Source organism: Lissotriton helveticus, chromosome 3_1, assembly GCF_964261635.1.
Source record: "Lissotriton helveticus chromosome 3_1, aLisHel1.1, whole genome shotgun sequence".
Taxonomy (NCBI): Eukaryota; Metazoa; Chordata; class Amphibia; order Caudata; family Salamandridae; genus Lissotriton; species Lissotriton helveticus.
The window spans coordinates 153,856,141-153,875,233 of record NC_136061.1 but is presented as its reverse complement, the minus strand read 5'-3'; the positions used below and the strand labels follow the sequence as shown (position 1 = coordinate 153,875,233).

The window sequence follows — 19,093 nt, the reverse complement described above, 5'->3', positions numbered from 1 at the left end:
GAGCAAGACAGAGAGGGTGCTATAGAGAGTAAGACAGAGAGCTAGAGAGAGCAAGACAGAGAGAGAGGGAGCAAGAGGGAGTAACAAAGAGAGAGGAAGCTAGAGGGAGTAAGACAGAGAGAGAGAGAGAGCTAGAGTGAGAAAGACCGAGCGAGAGGGAGCTAGAGGGAGTAAGACAGAGAGAGAAGAAGCTAGAGAGAGTAAAGCCGAGAGAGAGGGAGCTAGACAGAGCGAGGGAGCTAGAGGGAGTAAGATAGAGAGAGAAGGAGCTAGAAGGAGCTAGAGCGAGCAAGAGAGAGGGAGCTAGAGGGAGCAAGACCGAGAGGGAGCTAGAGGGAGCAAGACAGAGAGGGAGCTAGAGGGATTAAGACTAAGAGAAGGAGCTAGAGGTCGTAAGACAGAGAGAGAGGGAGCTAGACGGAGCAAGACACAGAGAGAGGGAGCTAGAAAGAGCAAGACAGAGAGGGAGCAAGAGAGGGAGCAAGACATATAGAGAGGGAGCTATAGAGAGTAAGACAGGAAGGGAGCTAGAGAGAGCAAGACAGAGAGAGGGAGCAAGAGGGAGTAACAAAGAGAGGGAGCTAGAGGGAGTAAGACAGAGAGAGAGGGAGCTAGAGGGAGTAAGACAGAGAGAAGGAGCTAGAGAGAGTAAGACAGAGAGAAGGAGACAGGGGGCTAGAAGGAGTAAGATAGAGAGAGAAGGAGCTAGAGGGAGCTAGAACGAGCAAGACAGAGAGAGAGGGAGCTAGAGGGAGCAAGGGAGAGAGAGGGAGCTAGAGGGAGCTAGAGGGAGCAGACAGAGAGGGAGCTAGAGGGATTAAGACGGAGAGAGAAGGAGCTAGAGGGAGTAAGACAGAGAGAGGGAGCTAGACGGAGCAAGACACGGAGAGAGGGAGCTAGAAAGAGCAAGACAGAGAGGGAGCTAGAGGGAGCAAGACAGAGAGGGAGCAAGACAGAGAGGGTGCTATAGAAGAGAGTAAGACAGAGAGCTAGAGAGAGCAAGACAGAGAGAGAGGGAGCAAGAGGGAGTAACAAAGAGAGAGGAAGCTAGAGGGAGTAAGACAGAGAGAGAGAGAGAGCTAGAGTGAGAGACCGAGCGAGAGGGAGCTAGAGGGAGTAAGACAGAGAGAGAAGGAGCTAGAGAGAGTAAGACAGAGAAAAGTAGACAGTTTTAGCTAGAGGGAGTAAGACAGAGAGAGAAGGAGCTAGACAGAGAGGGAGCTAGAGGGAGTAAGATAGAGAGAGAAGGAGCTAGAGGGAGCTAGAGCGAGCAAGACAGAGAGAGAGGGAGCAATGGAGAAAGAGGGAGCAAGGGACCAGGCAAAACCTAAAAACTGGCTCTTCAGGCAGGAATAGTTGGCCTACAACACCGCTCTCCGCTAGCACAGCGACACCTCTGCTAAGGAGGCGCTGCACTCTTGAAATCCTCATTCATTCAAACTAGGATCACGCTCACCCCTGCTATTGACAAATATTCCCCAAGATCACTTACAGCACACACCACGTTAAAAACTGGTTCCGCTCTGCCACCCGGGGAAAAACAATAGGAAATCCCCATGCATTTTTGGTTTGAAAAGACTGCAGACATTTGCGTTAAGACCTGCATTTACGCTCTAACTTGGCTGTTTTTGCAGATTGTTGCACAACAGCTGGATACTCTCTCAGACATTTGATTGCACAGTCATGCTACATGCTATTGTGCCCTTAGGTATTATCCTAAATACAGTTTACATCTACTTATGAACTGTCTGGGTCAGCCATGAAGTCATCTGTCTCTTTTTGCATGCGGTCAATACAGCTGGGTTTTTCGTTACATAACTATTTGCATTTAACATATCTCCCCAACCACCACGAGGCGTAAACCATTTTAGGAATTGTGCCACCAATGGAGTTTGTATGCCTTTTTAGTGATTGTATTAATTTTAATTACAGTTGCACTACACTGTTCTCGCGTTGATTAAATGGATTGTTTCAATGAAGTATGATTAAACCAAATTCAATACATTAATATGCTGTGGGAAACAGGCAAAACATAAGTACACCAAAATGTGTAAACGAATAGGTAGACAGGAAACCTGGTACCCCAGTTGACACAATGCCACTGCTCTTAGGTGATATCAGTCTTCAGTTGCCGAACAACAATTGTGAGCAAAGACGTGGCCCCAGTGCTCTCATCAACGGCTAATCCGTCCCTGGCACGTAGAAAGTTTCTATTATCCTCCGAGGATCGGTGATGGCAAGAAGGTTGGAATGGGTCGTGACTCTGCAGTATCCCGGACGAGGCCGCAAACTGTTAGTACATGTCTCATTGCAGCAGCGTAAGCTGTATAGATAAGGCGCGGGTAAGCTGCCCACTTACTCTCCCCCATGCCCACGACACCGGCTGCAGCCTCCCTGTGCTTACCTGAAAGTGGTCAGAGAGAAGCTGTAACCGCGCTCCACCGCCATCTTCTCATCAGTAGTGAATGTGAAACACCAGAGAACCCGGCTGCTACCGCGTGGAAATAGATAGAGGACAACAAGGAAGTATCAACTTGCGAAGAAGCAGCCTCTAGGGGAAAACTCTCCGACCGCCTCCAAGACGAACGGAACCACGCCCAGGGAAAAAAATGCGGGACCGTCCCCGAATCTGGTACGGCCTTGACGGACAGATCCGGCTCCCAATGGCTAGCCTCCATTTATGGAGCTAGCCAATGGGAGCCGGGGGCGGGTCATCGATCCCACATAAGACTCATAAGGTTTTTTAGCGCATGCGCACTACGCGCGCACTTGCAGGCAAAACCTAAAAACAAAAGAAAGAAACTACAGAAATAAGATAGAGAAAATGAAAAGAATAAAACATCATAAAGAAAAGAAGAAGAATCGTATATCATATGCATTTGAAAGTTTCAATAAAAACTAATTACATCCAAAACCTATGTCATTTGCATTAAAAAACTAGATAGCATTCCAAAACTACAAGCCCATACGTTTAGGAGAGAACCTAATCCTACTGCTCCTCCTAGGAGGAACATAAACCAACTTAGAATCATTTTTACCAACAGTTTCAAGTTCTGTATTTTTCCCTCTGGTAGCACACCCCAGTTGAGAAACAACCTTCTGGGGCAATTTATAGACACGAGCAAGATTCCACCAGTTTTTGCCATTCTCTCACTGCAAATTTTGTAACAGCATCAACTTGAACTGGTGAACCAAATTTAGATAAGCCTTTAGGAACATTATGTGGTGATTTGATCTTAACCCAGTCACCAACCTTTATGTTGGACACAAAGTCTCTTTGAATGATTGTTTTTTTATGACTTTTAACAACTTGTCCTGCTTGAAGCTTATTTACATTCATATCAGTATGAGATTGATAATTTGTTAAAGAACTCTCCTGAGTTGACCTATTCTGTAAAGATGAACCCCATTCTTTCATCCAAGCTGGACACAGATGGAATGAAGCCTCTCTTCCTCTTAACAGTTTGAACGGACTTGAACCAGTGGTTGCATTCGGAGTTGTTCTATGTGCCCATAACATACTTTGGACAGCCTCCTTAATATTTAAATCAGAAGAGACTGCCCATTGTATACACTCCACCAAAATACGGTTATTCCTCTCAATAAAGCCATTTGCTTGTGGATGATGAAGAGCCACCCTCTTGTGAACAATACCCGATTGAGACAAGAAGACAGACATTTCCTTTGAAGTAAACTGAACTCTATTATCCGAAACAATCTTTCGGAAAACCCTCCATGGCAAATAGACTTTGAAAGAATTTGATAACCTCATTAGAATTAGGATCAGACATGAAATGGACCTCCCACCATTTGCTAAAGTAGTCAGCCACAACCAATGCAAATTTACATTTGTTAGGTAATATATTGAATGGACCCACAAAATCCACCACCAATATCAACCATGGACCATCAGGCAAAGCCACATGTTGAATCTGAGGAGAAACAATCTTAACTACTTTGTCACTTGAATTGCAGATTAAGCAATCCTCTACAATAGAAGTGATCTGTTGATCCATAGAGGGCCACCAGTAAAAATTACGAATTCTTTTCTTTGTGTTAGTCTGCCCCAAATGTCCTTCATGTCCAAAGTTAATTAAAGCAGACCTTAGTTTCTCTGGAGGTACAAATTTCTCTCACCCCTCATAATCATACCGCCACCTTCAACAGTTAACTCATCACCAACCTTTGCAAAAGAATGAAATTCTTTTTCCAGTAAATTTTCTTTAGGCCAACCAGTGATAATGTAATGTTTGACTCTCTTCAAAACATTATCTTGCTCCATAGCAGCAAACGATTCATTCTCAGAAAAACAACCAACTAAACACGCATCCACAGCAGCAATCAAGCAATCTTCATCTATGTTTTCTTTGAAATCGTGTTTAGACATAGGTACTGGGAATCTTGACAAGAAATCTGCACGAGTATTTTTCCCACCTGGTATGTGGGCAACATGAAAGCTATACTGTAAGAGTTTACTACTAAGTCTTGCTATACGCGGTGTATGATCTTTCACAACCTTTCCTTGCAGAATGGGAATCAATGGTTTGTGATCAGTAAGAAGATTGAAATTCCTACCCCACAAAAAACATTTAAACCTCAATTGCCCAACAACAAGCCAAAAGTTCACGCTCAATTACCGAATAGTTCTTTTCACTAGGTCTCAAAGCCTGTGACGCAAAACCAACAGTGGATTCTTTACCATCTTTCACCTGTGATGTGATATACCACCTAATCCATACAAACTCGCATCGACTGACACAGTACATTTTATATAAGGATCAAATGGTGTTAAAATATTACATGATCCTAATTCTGTTTTTAAATTCTTGAATTCTCTTTCACAGATGTCATCCCAATTGAAAATGGCCCTTTTTTTAAGCAAATCTCTCATATGTGCAGTCTTCATAGAGAAGCTGGGAATAAATTTTGAATAAAATTCGCACATTCCCAAAAACAAGGAAACCATCTCTTTTGTAGTCGGACTAGGAGCATCTATAATTGCTTGTATCAAACCCTCCCTTGGTACTATACCTGCTCCTGAAATCTGATGTCCTAAATATTCAATTGATTGCACACCAAAAATGCATTTAAGCTTATTTGCCACAATACCATTCTGCTCTAGTCTTTCCAAAACTTTAGACACATTAGAATCATGTTGAATTTTAGTTTTCCCAGCTACTAGGATGTCATCCTGGTAAACCACAGTTTCCATAACACCTTGCAAAACTTTCTCCATAACCCGTTGAAAGACTGAAGCTGCACTAGTTAGGCCAAATGGCATTCTCTTAAATTGAAATGTTCCACTAGGAGAAACAAAAGCTGTGATGTGTTTACAAGAGGGATCTAATTGCACCTGGTGATAAGCCGAAGCTAAATCAATTTTTGAAAAATATCTAGACCCCGCAAACTTAGAAAGAATGTCATCTATGCGAGGCAAAGGATGGGAATCTATCCAAATTTCACTATTGACACTGAAACGATCAATACAGACTCTCAAACTACCATTGGGTTTGCGTCTGACAACCAAGGGAGATAACCAAAGAGAAGACTCAATGGGTTCCATAGCTCCGGATTCACACATGTTCCTAAGCTCATTAGCTAAATCATCTCTGACACTATGAGGTACCGTCCGTAACTTATGTTTGATAGGGATAGCACCTTCTTTTAACCTTATTAAATGTTTAAAACCTGAAATGCATCCTAAACCATCCCCAAATACCTTTGGGAACCTATCAAACCATGAACTACAAGTATCCTCTAACTCACCATCCTCAACCACCGAAACTTGATCTTTCGTGCCAGGTCTAAGTTGCATTTTGAACAGGCCTTGGTGGTACCAACCAAGAATATTGAGTCCTCTTTTAGCTACATAGACTTTACCTTCAATAGTTCTTTGTCTAAAAACTAACGTAGTTTCAAAGAAACCTGACAGTTCAATACGCCTACCCTCATAAGAGAGTGGTCTCCTGTCAGGTGGATAAAGTGACCTTTCTTTCCATGTCTTTTCAAATAACTCATCAGTTATCATCGTTATACGTGCCCCTGAATCAACCAAAAGATCTAAAGGTTTATTGTCTACCAAAACTTCAACAATAGGATCTACACAATCTTCCGTTTCATCCTTCACAACCACCACCAAATCTGATAATGAGCTCACCACTTCCCCATCACTTTCATCTTCCTGTGTTTTTTCTCTATAAACTGTATTCACAGTATTCTTTGAGTTACAAACTTTTGCAAAATGTCCTTGTTTGCCACATTTATGGCAAGATGCATTCTTGGCTGGGCACATTTTTGCATTAGGAAAATGTTCAGCAAACCCACACTTTGTACACACATTCCTTTGTTTGACTTTACTTTGAAAAGATTTAATACCTTTTGAATCAGAATTCCCTTTATATTCTACTTTAAACTGCACTTTTGCTTGAGTTTTTATGCTTTTGTGAGTAACAGACACTTTTACAACATTGACTAAAGTATCCTTTTCAGGTTTCAATTCTTTTTTAGCTTTTTGTGAAAGTTCAATACTTTTGACAATAGATATAGTCTCATCCAATGATGGATTTTTAAGCGTTAATAACTTCTCTTGAACTTTCCTACAATTAGTATGAACTACAATCTGATCCCTTATTAATTGTTCAGTAAATTGTTCAAATTCACACTCTGACCCTAGAATTCTTAAAGCTGCAACATAAGCTATTATGCTTTCACTTTCCTCTTGTTTTCTAGTAAAAAACGTATGTCTTGCGACAACCAAACTACTTTCAACATCGAATTGTTTCTGTAAACTACTAACTGTCTTCTGATACTCATCTAATTCTTCCCCATTCTCACCGAACTGTGTTGCAGGCAAATGTTCCAACACTGCTTGCCCTTCGAAACCAAGATTATGTTCAAGAATAAAACATTTTCTTTGCACACTAAATCTGCTGCCACCAATTGCCCCTAAATACTTTCAAAAGCTCTAAACCATACTTTCCATTTCACAGGAGGATCACCTGGGAGCTGCAGAAATGGGGGAGGAGCTTGTACATTCTGCATACTTTCAAAATAAATGTGAAAATGTCAATATTGACTTATTTGTAAGTTATTGATGTAAGCCTGTATTATAAATAACTTGAAATATTCAAATATTATTGAAGATTCCTCAAAAATAAATGATTTTACCCCACTTTAAATAGTACAGTATGCTCTGCATACCTGTACTGCCCTAGATCCAGCGAGGACTTTGTTTTTAGGATTCTTGCCCTGGGACTTTGCTGTTGCCTGAAACGCCACTCCTCGCAGGACCCGCTGAGAGGGTCCCGCTTCACGGGTGAGGACTGCTGGGAGAGACTGGTCTGTGTCCTGGGCGCTGTTGCGTGGGAGCGAAGGGGAAGAGCTGCAGGGCTGCGAGCGACTGTAGGGACTCCAAGTACCAGGAGTCCCTGCCCGGCCAATAGTCTACACCTGGCCCGCTCTCCCTGCAAGCCCCGCCCCCTGTGAACGGACCTTTAAATTCCTACTTCTTCCTCGCTCTGGTGGGACGCTCTGCATACCTGGACTGCCCTAGATCCAGCGAGGACTTTGTTTTTAGGATTCTTGCCCTGGGACTTTGCTGTTGCCTGAAACGCCACTCCTCGCAGGACCCGCTGAGCGGGTCCCGCTTCGCGGGTGAGGACTGCTGGGAGAGACTGGTCTGTGTCCTGGGCGCTGTTGCGTGGGAGCGAAGGGGAAGAGCTGCAGGGCTGCGAGCGACTGCAGGGACTCCAAGTGGATTAACCATCCTTGGCCCATTAGACAAATTTTTTAATCGTGTTACCCAAGATATTGACAAGGAAATTTCTCTAGCAGAGAAACGTGCCGAGCGTAGGCTGTCTATTGAGCTCCATAAGAATTCCGCGGAAAAACGTGTACCGCAAGCCTTCCCGGCATTGGTCACCCCTTTGTCGTCCATAACCCTGCCTGTTGTGTCTGAAGTACCTAATGTATCTCCTCTAATCCTGGAGATCGAGGGTGGTTCAAATTTGGGATCGGAGATCTCCACCTTGTCTATAATCCCATCTGTAAATCTTATTGATTCCCCAATTTGTATAGCTGAATCCAGTGTGTCCATCAGTGCGCTTAATTCAAAACCATGCGCGAAAAGAAAGAGGAGTACCGCTCCGAGGAAATGTTACTCCTCTAAACCCCCAACTAAAGTTAGGAAAGTCGCAAAAAATCTCCTGCCCATCCAAAAGGAGCATAGTGGGGTTAGCGAAAGTGTTGACCCATTAAATGATGGGGCAAATGTTCTTGTAGCGAGTTCAAGCCCTACCACTAATGACCCCCAGGGGAAGGGGTTGGCTGTGAACGCTCCCTCGACTCATCCACTGATACCCGAGCTGGAAAAGCTATTAAGGTCCCTTTTGGCACCTATAGAGGACCAAGTCAATAAGATAATTAGTCGGTTGGATCATATTGAGCAGGCCACCCTTGACAATTTCTTCTCTACAAAATCGTTAATTAAATCACAATCTAGGTTAAACGAGAGTAGCAAGTTTCAAGAAATTATTAGAAAGGAAAAAAAAAACGCTTATTATTGAAATAAAATCTCCGATAGGTAGAACTACAAATGGGTCCCAGAAAAAGGGACCAAGTCAATTGTCTAATCCTGCAGTGTTAGCTTGCCCGGGCACTAGTACAGGGAAAAAAACAACCAAGGTCCCAGACCTGGTGTCCAAGGGTAAGAATAAAGAATGTCCGCAAGGTAGTACTTCTGTTCCTAATAACCTCCAGCCCACACCAAGAATTCCTAAACCCCACCATAATGTTGGAGCAGTGGGCAGTAACGGTTCCAGGTTAAGTAATGTTGCACCCACTAATCCCCAGCCAACATCAAATATCCCTATATCTCGTCCCGGTGTCCCAGCTATTACACAACCAGTATCCCACCCAATGAAGCCTCTTCAAAAGATACCCCCTATGAATCTTACCCCGGATTCCTATCCCTACGTCGCGGTCCTTACCAATGTACCATCTCTTTTAGTTGGACAAAGAGAAACCTTCCAGATGCACAAAAACAAGGTAATGCACTGGTTAAGGGTAAATAGACCACTACCGGGGGAAGTGGATGGGTTGATAATAGGGGTAAGGAGGAATGACTGGATTGGTCATACTCCCAAAAATTTGGGGGGGGATTGTATTGTTATCAACTTTCAAGACCCCAGGGTGGCTGGTTGGATAACGAGGCAGGGCTGGGGCACAAGCAGTGGTGGAATTGGCATTGTGGACCTTACGTTTTTTTTTACCCAAGGCAAATCTGTGACCAAGTAGGTGCGCCTAGGAACTTAAGCTGCTCTAATAACTTTTCGTTGCAATCACTCCATTGCAATGGCAAACCCATAGCAATGGCCCAAATTACAATTCTTTGGAAGGCATGCAATGTTTGGGTTGGGGTTGCTGACCAAAGTCTGACTATTGGAATAGCTGGGGAGGTACATTTTGTTGGAATTCATGTTGGAACCTTGATGTCCCTGAATTAAACATTAATGATGTGCTAAATGAAGCGAATGTTGGTGAAAAGATTGTACCTGAGGAGGCACCTATTGGGGAGTTAGTGCAAAATCTGGGGAGTAGTGAACTACCTGCATTAAGTATCACTGACTCTCAAGGTGTGTAGCAAAACATTATGGGCAACGACCAAAATTGGGGAGAGCATGATGGTAGCCCTGTGAACTCCCCTATATCCACCTCTTCAAGAACAGTATCCAGGGATGGACTTGTTGCAGGGAGTCTTATATCTTGGAACATTGCAGGATTGGGGAGCAAGTTGATGTCACCATCATGGATTGATTTCATCAATGGGTTTGAACTGTGCTTTTTGCAGGAGACATGGGCTTGTGACCCTATCTATCTTCCAGGTTATTTAAATTTTTCAATTCCAGCAAGTAGAGGTCCTAGGGGTAGACCCATGGGAGGCCTCACAGTTTGGATTAGGCAGAGCTTGGATACTACTACGAAAATGTGGGATTTGGGTTGCAGAGACATTTTAATGTTGCGAATTTCCTCAGTAAAGTGGGGGGTGATAGATTTGTATAACGTCTACGCTAGAGGCTCCAATACCGGGAGTTCCCCCACTTTAGAGGCTTTATCCACCTTTTTGCAAACTAAGTCCTTTGGAAATCAAGTAATAATAGCTGGGGATTTAAATAGGACCTTTGAACCCCTAGATAGTACTGAAGATCCCTTGGGGCAGGAGGAACATAACCTATGGGGAGTCCCTTCTTTGAATCTAGCCCCTGTCAAACGCTGGACGAAGGATATACTTCTCCTAAATGCTATGTGTTTGGAGCACGGGATGAGAGCCCTTAGTGGGAGAACAAAGGGAGACAAGGAGGGTGTGTGTACATTTGATAATGGTCACAATAGAAGTAGGATAGATTACGTTATATGTAGTCTTAATCTCTGGCAGGGGGTTTGTGACATGGAAATCAAGGGCAGGATAGAAAGTGATCACAACCCCCTCTGTGTGACCCACACATGGTGGAAGTCTGCCCATTCCAATTTTCAGGCAAGTGATGGTTTGCTCCCGGACATGGCAAATGATACCCGTAGATTAAAATGGCCATGTGTCTTGGTGAATGCTGCATCTATGGACTTTATTGGTTCTGAGGTGGACAATGCTCTTGCCTCCATGGAATTAGCAAGTTCTATAGTCCCAGGATCCAGGGCAATTACTGATATTCACAACAATCTCTTTGCTCTTCTAAGACCCCATTTTATGAGAACATGCAAGGGAAATCGTACAGTACCCCCTAAACCAGCTAGGTGGTTTAATCAACAGTGCAGAGTAGCTAGATTAACCCTGGGTAATGCTATTCTAAATAGGGACAGGGCTGCAATTAGAGCAGCAAGGAAGCAATACAATTCAAGCATCTCCTTGGCAAAAAAAATGTGGGACGAGAAGTATTGGGATGATTTAAAGGAGGCCTCTGGAGCCAAGGATTCCAGGCTCTTCTGGAAGATAGTGAAGTGGGGCAGAGGTGGTATCCCAAACAAACCAGATAACAATGTTGCAGAGTCCGCTTGGGTGAACTATTTTAGGCCTCAATACGCAGAGATAAAGGAGAAGGTGGCGGGGGAAGTAATTCCAGCTGTATTTCCTAAAGATAATCTGTTTTCCGCCAAAGAAGTTGAACTAGCAATATGTTCTGCACAAGGGGGTAGGGCCCCGGGTTTAGATGGGATACCCTCGGATGTTTTTAAAAACGATAAAAATAGGTGGGTCAGGTATGTGTTCCTATTGGGGAATACCATCGCAAAAGGTGCGCTAGTCCCAGACCAATGGAAGGGTGCCATTATTATACCGATCTACAAAAAAGGAGATCGATCCCTTCCGGCTAATTACAGGCCAATAAGTTTGATTGCCACTATCCAAAAAGTGATTGGGAAGATGGTGGTAAACAAACTTATGGAATGGGTGGATGAGACTAATTCCCTTTCCCCTTTTCAGGCAGGCTTCCGGAGGGCCACTAGTACCGTCGACCAGGTGTTCCGTTTTACTATGTTGCGGTGGGGGACGGTGCTTCTTGGCAAGGGCAGCCTGTATGTCGCTTTTGTCGACTTGCGGGCTGCCTTTGACTTAGTTCCAAGAACCAAGCTCTGGACAGTTTTAAATAAGACAGGTATCCCACCAGAATTGCTCACCCTCATCATGAGGTTACAGGAGAGCAATTTTGCCAAAGTCCAGTGGGGGTTGAATGGCCAATCTTCCATCAACTTTCCGGTAGAACGAGGGGTTCGCCAAGGTTGTGCAATGGCACCCTTGCTTTTTACATTATATATTAATGGGATAGTTGGTAGGATGCTGGATGCCAGTGTGGATGCTCCTTCGTTAGCGGGCCTCAGGGTTCCGATCCTGATGTTCGCTGATGACACGTTAATAATGTCTAAGACTCCCGCTGGGTTACAGCGTGCCTTAAATATCTTTGATGAGTTTTGCCTGGAGCATGGTCTTGAAGTTAGCGTAGGCAAGACCAAGTTGATGGCTTTCTCCCGAGGATGTAAACCTCGCCCCAGGATATACATGAATAACATCGAGCTTGAGGTAGTCAGGGAGTTTACCTATCTAGGAGTACAAATAGCAACCAGTCAGGGCTGGTCCTGCCACACTGAAAAAGCGGTTTTAAAACACCTGCAAATTTCGGGGGCTCTACGGGTGGAGCATAAAAGATCAAAAACAAAGCCCATAAAACCTGTCCTTGCTGTATACGACGCTAAGGCAATAGGGTCGGCCGTATATGGGGCAGAACTGTGGGGTTTTGAAAGGCTTACCTCCCTACAGACAGTAGAGAACAGGTTCCTCAGGGGAATTACGGGACTCCCCCAGAGTACCCCACTAATCCTGCTTAGTCTTGACCTTGGTAGAAGAACTGTTAGCGATCGAGCTCGATTGCGTCCTATCCTATATTGGAGACGACTTTGGTCTACTCCCGAGATCAAGCACTATGCAGATGGGTTTCTGGCAACAATTAAAATTGACACCTTCCATAAAATATCATGGCTGAAAAACTTAAGGGTCATGTTAGGCGAACTGGGTCTTTCCAACCTTTGGGATAACCCTGCGGGGGAAGTTTTCCCAAGCAAAAATATCCTTAAAACTTTATATTGGGAGTGGATAGATGGCAGGCTCTGGAGGGGGGCTAAATCTGATTCGATGGGCGGTCGTTTTCTGGAAATCAAAATGTGTCCTGTATTAGAACAATATTGGGACAGTATTACTGTCCCCACGGACAGGAAGTTGTTTTTCCAGCTAAGATCTGGCTCCCTCCCCCTGAGATATTTAACAGGCAGGTGGAAGAGTTTGAATACCCTGTGCTGCCCAGCATGTGGTGCAGCCAATGAAAGTGTGGGTCACTTCCTATTTGCTTGTATTGCCTACGCCACCCCAAGAAGGGTTTGGTTAGTTCCAGTTTGCAAGAATCTTGGGACAACAAGTGCTGCCGAGGTGCAGAGAATTATCTGCACCACCACTGAGGAGCCTATCGTTATGGGTATTGCTAAATATCTGGGGTGGGCCTGGTCCATTAGGCGGAGAACCCTTCTCATAAATTTGACTTGATAATTGTTTTAAATGTGTGTCAATTTTTATACTGGTTAAAACTTGCACAACGGTCTTATAAAAATGTATTCGACTGAATGTAATTTAAGTATTAATTGTGTCGTTTTAAAATGTATGTTGTGCTTTTATGAGTATGCAACTCGAATAAAGCTTTATGACTGACTGACTAGTACAGTATGTATAAGGTATCAATACAAATTAGGCAAACAAAGTCATACATAAAGTGAAAATACTTTCCCTCCAGAAATGTCAATGTGCCACCAATCCACTAGATGGCACTGTTACAAAATAAATACAGAGCACTATTTTTCCTCATTAGAGTTTTTTTTCTTTTATTTGCTTCGTTGGCTTCGTTGTAAATCAAGTTATGTTCCTGACGTGAGTTGGATGTCAATGTTTTACCTCAAACGAAAAGGAAGGCTTTAAATTCTTCCCGAAGTTGCTTGATAAATTGCTCACGAAGGTAAACCAACACACGAAGGCAGAACAGCATACAAAGGCAGGAGACTTGACACAGCCGAAGTTTTACGCACGGGTGAAAACTAAACAGATTTCGGTAACCAGGCAACGGAAGAACACAGGAGAACGTGTGACGTTGTTGGATCATGTCCTCTATCCACTGTTCTTCCGGCAAGACTTCACTCACGCAAAAACAATCGCCAATACACATGCAGCATTCCACGACGTCATCAGTTGTTGAAAGCCAGAGGAACGAGTAGATCTCCGGTTAAGGAAAAATCCGTTGGGCAGCCCAAGATCAAACAACAGCTTAACTGACCAAGATGCGGTAAAAGTACTCTTTTAACCTCGCGCAGCCAATATAATCCAGCATTATTTTATAAAGACATGGATTCAGTTATTCCATGTTCGGCAGAATATTTTCTGTATATAGCGACTTTACAGAGGTCTTAACTGCCACAATTTTGCCTTCCCAAAACAGTACTTTAGAGGATTAAAATTTCATAAAAGTGAAATTTTACTCACAGTTGTCTTTAAAGATGTCAGTTGTTGTTTTTATTTGCTGATTTTATGCATATTGTAAATCTTTTCCGCATCAGCAAAGCTTCAATGAATCTTTTCCAGACTAGTAATGCTCCAATGACACCAGGAACATTATAGTTTATAAGGCAATTTACATCTGTAATAATGCTGTTGTAGACTGCTGCTGAGATCACTGATCCCATCAGCGTAGGAGTTGAAGTTTAAAAAATATTTCAGTATTTTTCTTCCAAATTCACTCCAAAGACAATTCACACACGTGGGTTAGGTGACTAATGGCCAGTCCTCGTCGCCAATTTGAAGTAAGCCCACACAACCACAAATGATGGGACAGATGATATTTATTAGCCATTAGTCATGAGCTCCCAGGAACTGACAAACAGAAATCCTAGGACAGTATTAAAAGCTAAACATTCTGTAACCATAGGAATGGACATGACCAGGTAATGTTCTGATAAACCATAGACATAGAAACTAGATTACTACACATTATTACTTAGACTCAGAGGTGAGGAGGGCGGCAGTTTTGAAAGTTCTGTGCTGCAAGATTTTTTTGGTAGAAGGCGAGCACCCTCCTCCGAGAGCAGGACTGCTCGGAGATTCAGTTCAAAAGGTGAGGAATACACAGGCAGATGTATCCATCAGAAGAACAAGTTACTTCCTTTCGGTAACGCTTTTTCTGGCGGAATACAGTATCTGCCTGTGGATTCTCACTGACCCACCCGCCTCCCCGTTGCCTTACTATTTATACCAAAAAAATAATCGACATGTGATTCATGCATTGTATTATGAAACCATTTGAAATTATGTAGTATTTCCCACTAGGAAATGTCTATTTTAGAATTTTCAGTTTCTTTCTTGGTCTTGTATACTGTGTATTCTAATAGAAATGTTGTCCGTACACCTGTTACCCTTGAAGCCACGGAAAAAATGGGTGGAACTGACGTCACCATGCCGACGAGGTCTTCTTATTGCTCCGATGACCTCGTCGACGTGGGAGAGCTATGGAGAAAAGTTTCTGTGGAATGCTGCGCATGGGGTAATTCAAAAGGAGAGAAATCCACAAGGAGATACTATTTCCACCAGGAAAAAACATTAACGGAGGTAAGTAACTTGTTTCTCTACACTTTCAGCAAGCTATAGTTTTTGAACATCCATGGATGCTGAGAAGCACGCATCTGACAAACTTTATTCCAAGTTTCTCATGCTACAGCCTGCTGGCCCCAGGGTCAGGGAACAGGGCACTGCTTTTCAACCTGTGCAGAGTATATGATTATCCAGCAGCAGACGTTGCAAACGGATAGCGTGATCTGTGACTATTTGATTACAACTTTTAGTGTTGTAAATTCACATGAACCCTCCCACTTCATAGGAAGCAAGCTCATGGTATAAGGTTTAATTGCATTAAAAAACATTCACAATGCAAATATGAATACACTGCACTGCTTTACGTCACTACACCTTACTCTCACCCATATAGGTGGAAACACAATGTAAGCTGAAATGTCAGGGTGCCTTGCAAGTTTAAAAAAAATTTGTTGTGGGGGTAGGGAGGACCACGAGTCTGCTTGAAAGCAAACCTTACTTTGTAGAAAAAACACTACCAATGTCTGCTCTTAAGACTAGATAGCGGGAGTGTGCAGAGCATGTGATCTACTGCACCACAAGCTGCAAACTGATTGTTTTAGCTGAGTAACCTTCTCCTTCAAATAGTTCTAATAATGTTCAACTTCTTCTCTCAGGCATGAGCTCTTGAATTCTACGCGTGAAGATATCCAACCAGATAAACCTACTCCTGGAGGTGAGGCACCTACATGCTGGTTTTTATCGTCCTGATTGCACAAAATTAAGTTCTTAATGTTAATTTTGGTTTGATTTTCCTTTAGGAATCCGTAAAGACACCTGGAACAGTGTATTTCTTTTTACATAGGGACTTTCATGCCAAATAGTCCTTCCATTGAACAAATCCCTTAGATTCTTAATGAGTGCCCTGTTATTTTGGCAGTCTTTGAGGTCATACTGAGTCTTTTACCATTGTCGCTGCCCTTGCATTGGGGTAGAGGGAGCTGTTTATGAATGAACTTTGTGACTCAGTAACAACAAAGGGAGAATTAAAATTAATTGCTAGATAAATAAATGTGGAATTTCATGATTCTCCAGTATTGAATCTTTCATAGATCACATGCTTGGTTCTTCCCCCATCATCTAGGTGGGAGCCCAGCTTAAATACAGCAACCCGTAGAAAGCTAAGAATTACACAGTTAAGTCCAAAGGAGTGATATTGTTATCCATTTCACATTGTTTTATGAAGAACTAAACTTCAGTCAAATAGAGAACTGGTTTTGAATCATACTCCCCCTCAAGGTGCACCATAGCTCAGATTTCCTACCGCGCAACGTGTGAAGGTAGTCTCCCTCAACTCTGCTCAGTTCTTTTAGAAGCTGTTGCTTTGAACTTTTCCTGACCATTAACTGCTCGGTTATATTGAATCTGTGATATCCCTAACAATCTTACATGTCAGAAGGGCCCACAAAGGGGTTATTTAGACATTATACCTGCGTCAGACACTCCAAAGCCTCCAGCTACCAATTTCCCCACCTGATGACATAGGGGGTTTCCATGCACTTGTGGGAAGCTCAACTTTCCTGTGCCAGTTCATCAAATGGTTTGCTTTCTCTAGGATTTCAAAGAAACAGCTAGGAAAAGTTGTTACCCATAAAATATCACAAATGTGAGGAAGGACTTAAGGTAATGAAAAGCCCTGCAACAGTCTGCAGTAATACCTCGAAATGATCATTTAAAAAAAAAGCCCCAACAACTCCATCTTGTCTAGATAGGATACCTATTTATTCTGTGATAAGCGGTACAAAGTTCAAGAAATCTTACTATACCATTGTCCACGCCTCCTGATATAGTGGGATTGTGGTTAGATAAGAAAATAATGATCACTCTGCGAGCACGTCACCAAGATCTGGGACACCATCACCTCCCTCAAACCCGAAGTCATCTTCCCCGCTGAGACCTGGCTCAACCCTTCATTCGCACCCAACATCGCCTCAGGAACTCCCGATGGCTACAAGATAGCCCACTGGGACCACATTAAGAAACAGAGGTGGAATCGCCATCATCCCCAAAGAAACATCCACTGCACCACCGCCACAGATGATACCACCCGATCATGAAACACCTCAATTTCAAACTCCAGTCTAGATGCAATACCACCACCACCACCATCAGTGACACCCATGCCCCAGCTTCTGCGATGCCATCCCCGAATTCATCACTCCAAGCTCTATATCTTCCTCAGAGTCCTCCATTATAACCTCCGCGCCTTTCGGAGCAACACAGCCAACCTCCTTGGAAGCATGAACAACAACAGCCTCACCCAACTAGCCACCACCCTACACACAATGCAGTTCACACCCAACCCCATCTTTACTGCTGACCACAGAGTCCAGTTCAGCCACATCACCTGGACAGACCACGCAATTGTCAACTTCTTTATAGGATCCCCGTCACTTCCAACAAGCCGCCCAGCACTACACTTCTCAGCTGGAACAAAGTATAAGAGCCAGTAGACTGACTCCTTCAACACCTCCCTCCTTGACACCTCAACCAACCTAGAGCAGGCTGTAAAGAACTTCTCCGCCTGGATCACTGATTGCACTGACTGTCTCTCCCCGTCAAGCCCACCAAACTCGATAGATCCACCAAACAGGCCAGTTGGTATTCCACTGAACTGAGAACCATGGAAAGCAACTGCCTAGAAAGAAATTGGTGCATCATCAAGGAGCCCATAGACTCAACCACCTTCAAGACATCCCTCAACCAGTACCACAAACTCCTGAAAAATATTAGGAGTGCCCTAGCCAACTGCATCAGAGCCAGTTCTAACCATGGTATAAAACTCCAACATCATCAGAGTTCCCTAACCTCTCAGCCACCAAAAACATCACCCCTTCCCAAGAACTCTGAGACACCTTGGCAGACTTCTTCCATGACAAGATCTCCGCCATCTACAAAAACTTCGATCCACCAAAACCACTGCCTCAAACATCCTCGGCCTCCTCGATCCTGCAGAGATCTAACCCTGACCACCTGCTAAATGCTTGGGACCAGCTCACCACACAGAGAACTACATCTTTTATGAACTCCGTCCACCCATGGTTCCCTGCCCCACCACATTTTCAATCTCTGGAACAAGATGATCAGCAACGAGCTCAGCGCCATTGTCAATGCATCAGTCACCACTGCCACCTTCCCCAAAGTGTGGACACATGCAGGAGTCAACCCTCTTCTCAAGGAACCGTCCACTGACCCCAGTGTATTCGAGAACTACCATCCCATCTCTCTGGCCCCCTTTTCTGCCAAAGTCCTCAAAGACCGTCAACCTCCAACTCACGGAACACCCAGAGAACAACAATCTTCTGCACGCCTCCTAATACGAATTGTGCACCAACCACAGCATGAAAACCTCCCTGATCGCTGCCACTGACATCCGAACTCTCCTTGACCACAGAGAAATGGTGGCTCTGATCCTCCTTGACCTCTCAGCAGCATTCAACACCGTATCTCACCACACCCTTATCAAGAGGTTTAATCACATTGAAATACAAGGAAGCGTCCTCAAATGGATCGCTTCCTTCCTCACTGGAAGTACCCTGAGAATCCGCCTGCCACCAAACCAAAAATATCAGAGGGGTCCCTCCAGGCTCGTCCCTCATCCCTACACTGCTTTACACCTACAAAACCCCCTTTGGCCAACATAGTCAGAAACCATGGACTACACATCATATGCTATGCAGACGATACCTAGTTCATCCTCTTGCTCTCAGAAGACCCCTCTACTACTTTTACAGGTGCATGACTAGCATCGCCTAATGGATACAAAACAGCTGCCTGAAACTCAGCACAGACAAAATGGAAGTACTGAACCTAATAAACAACACCTTCCCATGGAACGGCTCATGGGACTCTCACCCACTCAGACAGACCATGCCCGCATCCTCCGCA

General features: G+C 43.8%; 1 protein-coding gene across 8 annotated transcripts in view; it reads left to right on the top strand.

The window, feature by feature from the left end:
• The window catches only part of GTF2I (general transcription factor IIi), a 1,750,178-nt gene that overhangs the window by 764,867 nt on the left and 966,218 nt on the right, over positions 1-19,093 (top strand). For all 8 annotated transcript variants that reach the window (XM_078679426.1, XM_078679427.1, XM_078679425.1 and 5 more), the window contains exon 15: positions 15,823-15,881. In XM_078679426.1, coding sequence (XP_078535552.1) covers positions 15,823-15,881 — 59 coding nt within the window. The remainder of the gene's footprint in view (positions 1-15,822; positions 15,882-19,093) is intronic.